General features: G+C 46.6%; 1 protein-coding gene across 2 annotated transcripts; it reads left to right on the forward strand.

The window, feature by feature from the left end:
• Positions 1-8069: 8069 nt before the first annotated feature.
• Positions 8070-12376, forward strand: LOC141986861 (uncharacterized). Of its 2 annotated transcripts, none has more exons than XM_074951877.1 (3): positions 8070-8326; positions 10556-11127; positions 11785-12376. In XM_074951877.1, exons 2-3 carry the CDS (start codon positions 10740-10742, stop codon positions 12357-12359), a joined length of 963 nt encoding a protein of 320 aa, XP_074807978.1. In that variant the 5' UTR covers positions 8070-8326; positions 10556-10739; the 3' UTR covers positions 12360-12376. The 2 variants fall into 2 exon arrangements, with proteins under 2 accessions (XP_074807978.1, XP_074807979.1); XM_074951878.1 differs by having other exon boundaries at positions 10556-11070.
• Positions 12377-13030: the final 654 nt, after the last annotated feature.

Raw genomic sequence — 13030 nt, forward strand, 5'->3', positions numbered from 1 at the left:
AGAGGCCACACCCTAACATGTAGAGGGGTTGTACCTCAATACATCAGGAGTGATGTGTAACTTGTTTGTACCTGTGTATAAGAATGCATCCCTGGGGCAGTGTCTCTGTCCAGCCTAGGGGGCAGTGGACAGTCCCAGCACTGACTGAGCTGTGTCCATTGTCAAGGGGCATATATTCGTAGTATGTCCGGTAGAGTCTGTGGGAAACTATTACTGTGTTTCATTTGACAATAAACCTGGCCGGGTGCCTTCGTAACTTATCGGAGTCTGTGGTCATTGGGGGTTCTCTTGGGGTCTGCTGTGTCAGTGATCTGCAGAGCCAGGGGGGTACACAGAGGGAACACACACGCACGCAGCGGACTGTTATCAACATTGGACAGAGCAGAGCTCCACATTGGTGACCCCGACTGCTGATCTGGTGAGTAAGCGAGCTGTCTGCTGTAGGAATCGCAATCTAACATGACAGAAAACCACAAGCTAGGGAAGCCCCCTATCCCCTCCCTTCAAATCCTCACAGAGTTTGATAACTCGTGGACCCGCTGTATTGCCAGTAAAGGGGGTCCATATGAATTTTAAAAAGAATGTGGGGAACCATGGACTGGCATATCTAAAGCAATGGTAGAAACAGAAGCTCTAAAAAATAATAACAAAAGTAAAAAAGCTAGAATTTTGAAATTAAATGTCCATGGCAGTAAGATGGCTTAAACAACATGCCAACATACTGTCCAGGCAAGTAATGGAGAAAACCAGGGAAGTGGAAGAGATAACTAAAGCCTTGGAGGAGGCAACCCAGACAGTCAAGCACTGGAAAGCCCAAGCTTTTTTAACAGGGCAGCAGACGGTCCAGACTCATGATATGCTCAAACAGATAAAGTAGGAAAACAAAGAATTGGAGACAGCTGTGGAAAACCTGCAAAAGAAAAATGTGCCATCCCTTGTTATAAATATTTGTGGTCAACAGCAGGCTTCAGGTAGCTACCCTGTGCCTGAAGAATGGGGACAGAAATGGAAAAAGGTGGCCCTAGCAAAATTAAAAGACGAAACGGTGTCCACTGCATTGCAACCACCACTGCATGATAAAAGCCAGGTTCTGGTAAAACCTAAACCTAGATTGGTGCCTGTCAGAATGGGACAAGTAACTGCACAGGAGGGGAAAGTAGCAAACAATACTGTCACTGAATTGGTAAATCAGATGAAGTTAAAAATGGAATGGTTCACAGAGCACATTAGGAGACAGGAGCTGCGACTCAATGGCAGGGAAGTAAATAAAAAAGAATTTCGAAGTGAAAAACCAAGATTAAGCAGGTTAACACCTATACTTAGTACTTTAACCCATGGAGCTGCCCCAAAACAGTTAACTGCAGCAAAAAAGGGCACTCCTGCAATCCATTTGGCATGCAGACAAAAGCAACAGACACAAATTCAGGTTTTACATGTAAGCAGTGTCAGGATGAGCTCCACCCTGACATCTGGTGGTGAGGTGTGGCAAGTTGTGGAAAAAAAACTTCAGGGGCTGATCTCATTTGCATAGGCACACCCATGCCGCCTAGACTGAGGCCATAGCTGCCCAAATGGTCACTTTGGCTGCTGTGGGATCCCCAGCGTCTCTGTTATTGGGGCAGGAAGAATAAATTGTTATTACCCTGATTATGGGAACTGTGCTTGGAACTGTACTTGGCCTTTGGCTATGATGGAGGGACTCACCATCAACTAAGTAGCACTCGCTAGGCAAGGGTCATGGGTTCCAAAACTGTGTGAATGGAGAGAGACTTGAGACAGGTATTAGTACCTGGTGGTGTGGGCCCCTTGTGAGGGCCTGAAGCACCCAATTGCACCTCTGTCTCTCTCCACTGTGGAATGTCAGAGCTAATTTTGGGTCTATTAAGAGTCTTGCTACAGGTACTGTGCTGCATTCACTTTGGCCTTAAGGTGCACCAGCACTAAGGCCCCCACTACTATGAGCTGAAATCACTGAGCACTGTGTCAAGTAGTGGGGAGCCGGAAGATCTAGAGTGCAGCGGTGTGTTCGTGAGACGGCGAGCTGAGCAGAACTGTTCATGAGACGGCGAGCTGTGCGGAGTGGAGCCATCTGTGAGACAGCGGTGTGTTCATGAGACGGCGAGCTGAGCAGAGCTGTTCGTGAGACGGCGAGCTGTGCAGAGCGGAGCCATTCATGAGACGGCGAGCTGAGCAGAGCTGTTCTTGAGACAGCGAGCGGTGCAGAGCAGAGCCGGTCGTGGTGGAGTGGAGCCGTTCGTGAGACGGCGAGCGGTGCAGAGCGGAGCCGGTCGTGAGACAGCGTAGCAGAGCAGAGCCCTGTGGGGCAGTCAGCTTCAGGACACGTAAGGTGCCCCTTGCCCCTTTTCCCCACACACAGGCACATTTTAGCCAGACTGGGGGGTAACACTATGCAGATGAACTTTTGAACTCTGGGGCTGGACTTTTTGGACTTTGGGTGATTTGTGGATTGCTGGACTCAAGAGACGTTTGGGTGCTGGGACTCAAGAACCCGAGGGAAAGGGGCATGCTCCAATTTGCTTCGGGTGGTTTTTTTTGCTCATGGGTTGTGTTATGAATCCTGTTGGTGGTGTTTCCCCAACATAATGCCACATTGTTTCTCTCTGTTATTAAAAGGCTTTTTGCTACACTCAGACTATGTGCTTGCGAGAGGGGAAGTATTGCCTCTTGGAGGTGCCCAGCGGGGGTGGTATATATTTGTCCCAGGTCACTGGGTGGGGGCTCGAGCCGGTTTGCATTGTGTTATTGGAATGGATCCCCTAGATATTGAACCCGGCCCTTGTTGCTGCCAACTCTGATGGGCAGAAGGGTTACATACAAGAGCAGGTAACTACCCCCACTCTCCTCTCAAAGCCAGGATAAAAACCAGTGGCGCGGTTCCCAACTGCTTTGACCCACAGAACCACACTCATATCTAAAAATATAACCTTCTTTCTCAAACATTTTTACATACCGGTTCAGTTTTTTCCTTTATATGCTTTCTCAGTTTGCTGAACTCGCTGCAGACAGCAGCAGCGAGTTTAGCAAACTGAGAAAGCATATAAAGGAAAAAACTGAACCGGTATGTAAAAATGTTTGAGAAAGAAGGTTATATTTTTAGATATGAGCTTACCTTATACTTTCACATACCTTAATAGAGTTAATCTCTCTTGGCTCAGATCTCGCTACCTTCCTAGCTTGCTCTTCACCCCCCCTTCCCCCCCCCCCCACTTCAGCTCTCTCTCTTTGTTTTAAACGTTAAAAGTTATAGTTTTTACAGAAACCTCGAAAAGACAAAGCCATTGAAAACAGAACAAAAACAACAAAGAGAAAACAAGGTAAACACTTTTACTTCAGATAAATCCAGTAGATTATTTTAACCCTTCAGGAGTGCAACAGCTGACATTACTCCTAACTTTCTTGAAAATATGGTTGCCAAGCAACAGAAATGGAGACTCTGCTTCTAATCCTAACCACTGACTAAGATTTGAAACATGGGCTTTCCTTATTTCCAGATAGTAGAGTTTTACAATAAAGTTTGATATAAAGTAATAAAAATGCCTTAAGTTACTAAATTAATGCAAGAAATTTGGCAAATAACTTAATATCAATTTTTATTAAAAGTTTTAAATAAAAAGGTAATAACTCGCTTATTTATGTTTAACCCTTTCGTTTATTTTTTTATTTTTTATTTTTGTGTGCCTTATTTTGTATAGTTGTAAATTGTCAGTTAGTCCTGTATGTTTTCCTGTGTTGTGTGTGTCACTTGACTACTTATTTTTATTTTGTTGCAACAAAAGTCAATTTTATACCCTTTTAAAAATATATGTATATGTGGTACCACACTACTATAAGATCATGGTTGGGGTATAATCATAGTATTATTAACACCAATTTTTTTGTACAAAGTTCAAAAAGGTTTCAGTTACAAATACATGTACATATATTTCTGCCTCAACAAATAATGCAATTGCAAACAAAAAGAATTCTCTTTTATTAATCACAGTTTTGTTTTATTTTTCAAGGTTTTTTTATTTGTTATTCATGTAAGGGGAAACCTCAACATTAAGGTAAAGATAATATTAACAAAATGTCAATTTCTTGTTTGGGTTTTTGTAAACTTGTTTGCACTTTTAAATATAAATATAGTTATAAGAATGTGATAGCAAAAATGGTCATTGAGCTGTGTCCATTGTCAAGGGGCACATATTCGTAGTATGTCTGGTAGTCTGCGGGAAACTATCACTGTGTTTCGTTAGACAGTAAACCTGGCCAGGTGCCCTCGTACCTTATCGGAGTCTGTGGTCATTGGGGGTTCTCTCAGGGTCTGCTGTGTCAGCGATCTGCAGAGCTGGGACAGCACACAGAGCGAACACACATGCATGCAGCCGACTGTTATCAACATTGGACAGCGCAGAGCACCACACACAGAACTGTACTTTTCCAGTTAGAGAATCACAGGCACTGACTTTTCAAAGTGCCGGGGGGTGCTTGACCCCGCAGCTCCACCCCAGGCCCTGCCCCACTCCACCCCTTTCCCCAAGGCCCCACCCACACCCCCTCTCGCCCCGAACCCACCACATCCTCGCTCCTTCCCCTCCCTCCCAGCCTCCTGCACATCACGAAACAGCTGATTGTGGCGGGTGGGAGCCGCTGATCTGTGGGGCCCACTGGCAGGTGGGAGGCACTGGGGGGGAGCTGGGGGGTCGAGCACCCCCCGTGGCACTTTTGAAGTTTAATTCCATTGGTGTTTGAGATTTTGTTATGGAAAGTGCTATAGATATCCAAATACTATTATTCATTAATTTCATCCAGAGGACAAAGGTTTCCATTTTTGCTGATGAAACCAGCTTCTAATGATTAAAATGGCAAAATTCTATCCTCTGGACACAATTCAGAGTTTCCAGGTGGGAATTCACCAGTTTTTTGGCAAAGGTTCAATCTGCAAGAAACATCCTCTAAAAATAATGTAGGTAGACTTTTTAAGCAGTAGTCATCTGAGTTTTCCACACAGATCTATTGTGCAAGAATGACTGGATGTAGATTCACAGATTTTTAAGGTCAAAAGAGACCATTATGATCATCTAGTCTGACCTCCAGCATGACAAAGGCCAGAGAACCTCACCCAGTAATTTCTGCATCAGGCCCCTAATGCAGTTCATATGCCCTTTTGAATGACCTCTGTTCCTCTGGACTTGGATCAGTCTTTGATTTCATACTCCAGAGAGAAAGATGGAATATACTAAACAACGGCCAGACACATTCCTGATTCATTTTTTGCTGTTCTGCAGCCAGTTGTGCTGCAGCTGCTCCTTGAACTGTGTCCAATCAATATTTAAAGCTGTTCCTTCAGGTGGTAGTTGCCAGTGCTGTAACTGTTTCCCAATCTGAGGGATCCAGCAAGGTTTCCCAGCCAGGCATAGGTCTCCCAAAGAGTATTTCATAGGGACTAAATCCTGTCATGTGGTTTGGATGGCTCCTGATCCTCATCCGAACCCATGGAAGCACCATGTCCCAAATTGTTCCCAGCGCATTTCACACTTTAGACAGTTCAATGTTAAGAGATTTATTCGTCCTTTCCACCTGTCCCCCAGCTTGAGGGTGGTAGGGGATGCGTAACAGTAGGGGAATACCGGCCCAGATACCCATACTTCGCTATACCTGCCCGATAAAGGCGGGACCATTGTCAGAATCAATGCAGTGTGGCAGTCCCCATTTTGGAAAAATTTCAGTTAACATTTTTGCAGCGGCCCCGCTGGTTTCTTTCCTAGTAGGGAATGCTTCTACCCATTTGCTAAAACTATCCACAATTACAAACAGAAATCTATTTCCCCTAGGAGTAGTAGGCAAGGGTCCTACAAAATCAACCTGTAAATGTTAGAGGGGTCCTTTTAACGCTTGGTGCATTAACTCTCCACATCTTTTTCTTCTAGCAGGGTCTTCCTTAGCACATGTTAAACAGCTATGAATATGCAGATTTAAATAATTTTTCATTCCAGGCCGCCATCCCAGGTTTTTAAGTTTTTCCAATGCCTCTTCCTGTTTTGGGTGACCTCCCACAATTGAACCATGTATCCATCCTAAAAGGAGGTACTGTATCTGCTGAGGTATTACCAAAACCCATTCAGTTTCTGGTTTTGCCAGAATTAGATTTCCCTCCTTTCTCAACGGGACACCCTGCCACTATGAGGGGCATTCTACTATCCATTGCTGTATTAAGTCATCTTTTGCCTGTAGGTCCTATAGAGAGTGAAGCGCTTTCTGGTTGTTTCCCTCACTTTGTTGTTTTTGCTTTGCCTGTGCCCAGGTGGTTACTGCCACAGGTGTAGGTTCCCACAGTGTTCCAGTAAGGGCTGCTTCCTTAGCCAATTTATCTGTTAGTTCATTTCCCTTTTTCAACGGGCCTGTCCTCTTATGGACTTTTATTTTAACCATCCGGATCCTCTGATACTGCCCTGTCAATTGCTCTATTTGCTGCCATAAGGTCTTGTGTTTAATTTCGGATCCGTCAGTTCCTGTAAAACCTACACTATTCCACCATGGTAGATAGATGGTGGTTCCCTTGTAAACATAATCTGAATCTGTTCCTATTAGCAGTTCCATTTGCTTGTTCCTCATTCTAGCTAAAACTTCTAAGATCGCTGACACTTCTGCAGACTGTGTTTCCTCTTTGCTTAATTTGTACTGGAAAAAGTCAACTCTTTGCAGGTTTTCAGTTAAACAAATCCCTGCAAAACCAGTGACTCATTTTCCTTCGGTGTAATATAAGCTACCATCCACAAATGAAATGGTTTTTCCAATCACCTGTTCAGTACATGCATCTGACAAAGTGGGTATGCACCCACAAAAGCTTATGCTCCAATACGTCTGTTAGTCTATAAGGTGCCACAGAACTCTTTGCCGCTTTTACAGATCCAGACTAACACGGCTACCCCTCTGATGTCTGTTCAGCTGGGGTTGCTTTAAAGATAGGATGTGCTTTGGATTCCTCTGGGGGTTCACAAACATGTTCTCCACCATTTATAGTCAACCCCCATGCAGATATTTCAGGTTCTTTTAGTGGGACTAATTGAACATTCTTGGACATGAGAGCAAAGACCCATTGAATGGGCCTTATCTACTTTCACATGTCCTTTAGATAGGTTTTCCTGACTGAGGAATTTTCCCAGTGCATGGTGGCTCTTTACAATCACCTTGCTTGCTACAATAATTGCCTGAGCTTTTTGTAGTGTCCAGTAGGCAGCGAGAGCAGTTTGCTCACAAATTCCCAGTTTACTTTCTGGACCTGTTAACGCTTTGCTATAATAATTTCCCCAGCACCAGGATCCTGTGTAAGCATACTAACAATACAGAAATTCTTAACACTAGGGTACAACACAAAGGGGAATTCGTTGTTAGGGGTGGCCAAGGTAGGTGCCTCCATTAACCCTTTTTTCAGGCTTTCCCATGCATTAGTTGCTTCCTCTCTGCAGGTCCACTGTGGTCTTTTGGGGACCTGCCTTCTCTGCGTACCCAACTGCCAGGCCAAGTTGATAGCAGCAAGGGCCAGGTTCAGTACACAGGGGTTCCCTCTCATCAAAGGAAATGCAAAACTGGCTCGAGCCCCCACCCAGTGACCTGGGAAAATCTTACAAACACCCCTGGGAGCCTCAAAGAGGCAATACTTCCCCTCTCGCAAGCACAGAGTCTCGGTGTAGCAGAGAATCTTTAATAACATGAGGTAAACGACATCAGCATTAAATTAAGAAAACACCACAACTAGGGTTCATCAACCAAACCATGAGCAAAAACCCACCCCAGCAAATTGGGCCATGTCCTTTCCCTCGGGTTCTTGAGTCCCACAACCCAAACATCTTCTGAGTCCAGCAATCCAAAAAATCACCCAAAGTCCAAAAAGTCCAGCCCAAGAGTTCAAAAGTTCATCTGCAAAGTGTTACTCCCCAGTCTGGGTGAAAAATGGGGGGGGGGGGCAGAGAGGTAAGGGGGCACCTTACATGATCTGAAGCTGACTGCCCCGCAGCTCCATAGGGCTTCACTCCGATCCGCTCCACAAGCCGCTCCACCAGCAGGTCCACAAACTGCTCCAATCTAGATCTTCAGGCTCCCTACTACTTAACACAGTGCTCAGTGATTTCAGCTCTTAGTAATTTTAGCTCTTTAGTGATTTCAGCTTGTAGTAGTGGGAGCCTTAGTGCTGGTGCACCATAAGGCCAAAGTGAATTCAGCTCAGCATCTGGAGCTAGACTCCTAATAGACCCAAAATTAGCTCTGATATTCCACAGTGGAGAGAGACAGAGGTGCAATTGACGTTTCGGGCCCACACCACCAGGTACTAATACCTGTCTCCAGCCTCTCTCAATTCACAGAGTTTTGGAACCCATGTCCCTTGCCTAGCGAGTGCTACTTAGTTGATGGCGAGTCCCTCCATCATAACAAAAGGTCAAGTACAGTTCCACTGACCTTGATTCCCATAATCAGGGTAATAACAATTTATTCTTCCTGCCCCAATAACAGAGACACTGGGGATCCCACAGCAGCCAAAGTGACCATTTGGGCAGCTATGGCCTCATTCTAGGCAGGGTGGGCGTGCCTATGCAAATGAGATCGGAAGTTCTTTTCCACAACTTGCCACACCTCACCACCAGATGTCAGGGTGGAGCTCATCCTGACTCTGCTTACACAACCATGAATTCTCTGCAGAAGTATAGCCCCAAAAAAGATTGCAAAGATTTAGTATCTACCGGCATAGGGAGGTTAACAATACACTTCACCCTTTCCTTATCCCCAGACCTTCCCCCTGTACTGAGTCGAATTCCAAGACATTGCACTTCTCTCTGTTTAATCTGGGACTTAGAGGCATTAAGTTTCAAGCCGTACACTTGGCAGCTAGTCAGCAACTGCCACATTCGTGTTCCTGCTCTGTTTTACTGACTATTAAAATATCATCTACATACTGGACTATTCTTCCCGTTTGTAACAGTCCCTCCAGTATTGCCAACCCCAAATGTTCAAAAATCATGAGATTGTCATAAAAATCATGAATTTATGTAAAAATAATAGATTTGTTGTTCTTTTTATTTGCCTTCTGCTTTTTGAGGGTGCACAGGGGGTCATATTTTGAACCTTCCCCCACAGCCATGAGGGCTAGAAACTTCATTTTTCTTTAAGAACGAAGGTTGAAATCGTCACACATCCACTTGACTCCAGGAGCTGGGGCTCTGAGGAAAACAATAACTATCATGAGACTCATGACAAAATCATGAGAGTTGGCAACACTGCTTTCTGTTTAAAGGCTAGTGACTTTCCACAAGGTGGTTAAACACAACACTACGGCAACTGAGTTGCAGTTCTCATAGGAGCATATTTAAAATCAAACACCAAAAAAACTCCACATTTGAAAGTTGAGAAAAAAATCGAGTCTTCTGATGTATCTCAGGGCCACTGCAGGCAGGAAAGGAAAATAAACAGGCACAGGAGCTCTGGGCAGCTCTTCCCCTTGAAAGAAAGTTGGGGGGTCAAATCTTCCAGTGCTCAGTCAGGTAAAACTTCTACAGCTGTCAGCACCTCCACTCATAGATATTAACATATTCAATAACTATACACTTCATACTTAAATGTATGAGCCATCTTATCCAGAGCTACACATTTTATACACATTGGCCCAGGGACTACATTTTCTGGCATATTCTGAACAGTGCTGAAAACACAGGTGGTGCCCAGTAAATAATACAAATCATGACAATAATCGTCGACTTTATGGATTCTGTGGAGGCAATTTCTGTTCTTTGTTCTGGAATTGGCCTGAATACAACGGAAACCCTAAGAATTTGAGGCATAAGGCACATTTGATACTCATGAGACACTTTCTCATTCCTTCCTTTTCTCGAAATCAGAACAAAAAAAATACAAAACAAAATAGTTTTCAGTTAAAAGGTAAAATTGCACAGCAGCCATTGCTCTACAGCCCAGCTGGGGCAACACCTGCCACCCCTTGGGGGTTTAGTGATCTCCCCCCCACCCTTTCTCTCTGTCCTTCCTGGCCTCTGTGCTGCTTTTCATGCTGTCAACCATGATCTCCTTCCCAGCCTCCTCTGACCATTTGCTGGAGCCTCAGAGAACTGGCCTTCTTGGATTTGGTCCCAACTAGCAGAGTCCCCTTTTTGGGAGCATGCAGCAGAGAGAGAGAGGCTGCTGCAGTGGATAGGGAGCTAGCTCTCAGGACATGGCTACACTTGAGAGTTAGAGTGCATTAAAGCAGCCCTGGGTGCACTAGCTCACTACCCGTCCACACTGGCAAGGCACATAGAGCGCTCCTGTTACTCCACCTCGGTGAGTGGAATAACGTTTTGTGCGCCCCCCATGGAGTGCCGTGGCACCAGTGTGGATGCCCTGGCCTGTTAATGCGCTCTGATCAGCCTCCAGAAGTGTCCCACAATGCCTGTGTTAGCCACTCTGGTCATCACTTTGAACTCTACTGTCCTGCCCTCAGGTGACCAACCGTCAGACCTGCCCTTTAAATTTTCTGGGAATTTTGAAAATCTCCTTCCTGTTTGCTCAGCCAGGCGTGGAGTGCTCTCAGTGAACCTTTCCAGGTGACCATGCCTCCACGCGCCAGGTGATCCCCAGTATGGAGCAATGGCGAGGTGCTGGACCTCATCAGTGTTTGGGGGAAGGAAGCTGTCCAGTCCCAGCTGCGCTCCAGCCATCGGAATTACGATACCTTCAGGCAGATATCAAGGGCCATGCTGGAAAGGGGCCATGACCGGGATGCACTGCAGTGTAGGGTTAAAGTGAAGGAGCTGCGGAATGCCCACTGCAAAGCCCACGAGGCAAACAGCCGCTCCGGTGCTGTCCCCACGACCTGCTGTTTCTACAAAGAGCTGAACGCGATACTTGGAGCCGACCCCACCTCCACGCCGAGGACCACCACGGACACTTCAGAGCACAATCCAACAAGGAGGGAGGAGGAGGAAGAGCAGCAGCAAAGCAGGAGCGAGGGTGCTGAGGCAGAGGAAGACACCCCGGCATCCCTAGATGCATGCAGCCAGGAGCTGTTCTCAAACCAGGAGAAAGGTAGCCCGTTGCAGCGGCCGGTGGTTGGGGAAGGACACAAACCAGAGGAGGTTCCCGGTAACCGGCTTTTATTTTGGGAAGGAAGTTATTCGGTGCAGGCTCTTGGGGCGAGGAGGGTTAGGGCTGCATGCATGGCTAGATGCGGAATAGGGCATTGATGTGCTCTCTCACATCGCGATAATCGGCCTCAGTGATCTCTTCAAAGGTCTCATCCAGAACCTGGGCAATGCGCTTGCGCAGGTTTCTCGGGAGAGCCACTGTGCTCCTTGTCCCAGGCAGACTAACTTGTCTGCGCCACTGTGCCGTGAGGGGCGAGAGGATCATTGCTGCACACAGGCAAGCTGCATATGGGCCAGGGCGGAAGCCGCATTGCAGTAGAAGACCCTCCCTTGCTTCCCAGGTCATCCTCAGCAGCGAGATATCTTCCAGGACAAACTCCTGTGGAAAATGTGGGGACAGTGTTCAGTTTAGGGGTCCCCTGCTCTCCCCAAGGCACAGAAACCCAGAGGACAGTACAGCCATGAAACAATCAGTCACACTTGACCCTGTGCTTACTCACCATTTTGGGGCTCCAGTGGGTTATGTACGCTCGCTTTGGGACAGGCAAATTATGCTGTTGTGTAGACTGTGCTTGCCCTTAAGTACGGGGGAATCATTGCTCTGTCTGGTGTGAACAATGCTGCCTCTATTAATTGTTGCATTTTGCCTTTACAGATGCAACCTTGAGATCTCAGCCGTCCGTGATATCATCGGCCAAAAGACTCCAAAGAATCAGAAAGAGGCCACGTAGAAGCAAGGAAGACATGTTGCATGAAGTAATGCAGCATTCAAGTAATGAAAATCGAAAAGTGCAGGAGTGGTGGGACAGTGAAAGAAGGATCTGCCAGCAGAATGAGGAGCGCCGGCACAAAAGTGCGGTGCTCCGGCAGCAAAGCACGGATCGGCTGATAAGCATAATGGAGCGCCAAGCGGACTCGATCCAGGTGCTCGTAGCCATGCAGGTGGAACAGTACCGTGCCCGACCCCCCCTGCAGCTCTTGTCCCAAAACTCTTTCCCTTGTGCCCCCATATCACCTCCAACCTACTTTCCCCAACATCCGGGTTCTTATCGCCACCACCTGCCTCCAACACCTGTAGCTTCACCACCCAGCCCTGAAAACTACGACCCTGACCCACTGCACTCAACCCCCATCACCATGCAGTACGGCCATCCTGAAGTGCAGCACTCATTGCACAGCACTCCAGACAGGAAGGCTGAGGATGATAACAGGACATACGCAAATCTGTGATTGTACCGTTCCGTTCCCCACCCGACCCCCTTGCCCTTTCTGTTTCCCAAGTAATTCTGTTTCTTTTCAATAAATTGATTTTTTGGCTTTGAAAACATTCTTTATTATTGCATAAAGTAAAAGATACCTTAGCCCAGGAAAGAAACAGGCACTGCAAGTCAGCGTAGCAAACACAGATTCCTACTAACATTGGAACCACTGCACTTCACTCCTGTGCAGGGCACCAGACATTACTGGTAGCTTTCAGCCTCAAATTGCTCCCTCAAGGCATCCCTAATCCTTGCAGCCCCCGCTGGGTCCCTCTAATAGCCCTGCTCTCTGGCTCAGATTCAGCCTCCAGGTATTGAACCTCCGAGTTCCATGCCTGAGTGAATCGTTCACCCTTCCCTTCACAAATGTTATGGAGGGTACAGCACGCGGATATAACAGCGGGGATGCTGTCATCGGCCAGGTCCGGCTTCCCATACAGAGATTGACAGCGGCCCTTTAAACGGCCAAAAGCACATTCCACAGTCATACTGCACCAGCTCAGCCTGTTGAACTGCTCCTTGCTGCTGTCAAGGCTCCCTGTGTAGGGTTTCATGAGCCACAGCATCAAAGGGTAAGCAGGGTCTTCAAGGATCACAATGGGCATTTCGACTTCCCCTACGGTAATCTTCTGGTCTGGGAAA

The sequence above is a fragment of the Natator depressus genome, chromosome 4 (assembly GCF_965152275.1).
Source record: "Natator depressus isolate rNatDep1 chromosome 4, rNatDep2.hap1, whole genome shotgun sequence".
Classification (NCBI taxonomy): Eukaryota; Metazoa; Chordata; order Testudines; family Cheloniidae; genus Natator; species Natator depressus.

What these genes read in the sequence shown, in the direction of transcription:
- LOC141986861 (XM_074951877.1), top strand. Translation starts at nt 10,740, where the DNA reads ATGCTGGAAAGGGGCCATGACCGGGATGCACTGCAGTGTAGGGTTAAA. An exon ending in CAAACCAGAGGAGGTTCCCG is followed by an intron (nt 11,128 to 11,784) that starts GTAACCGGCTTT and finishes TTGCCTTTACAG; the next exon opens with ATGCAACCTTGAGATCTCAG.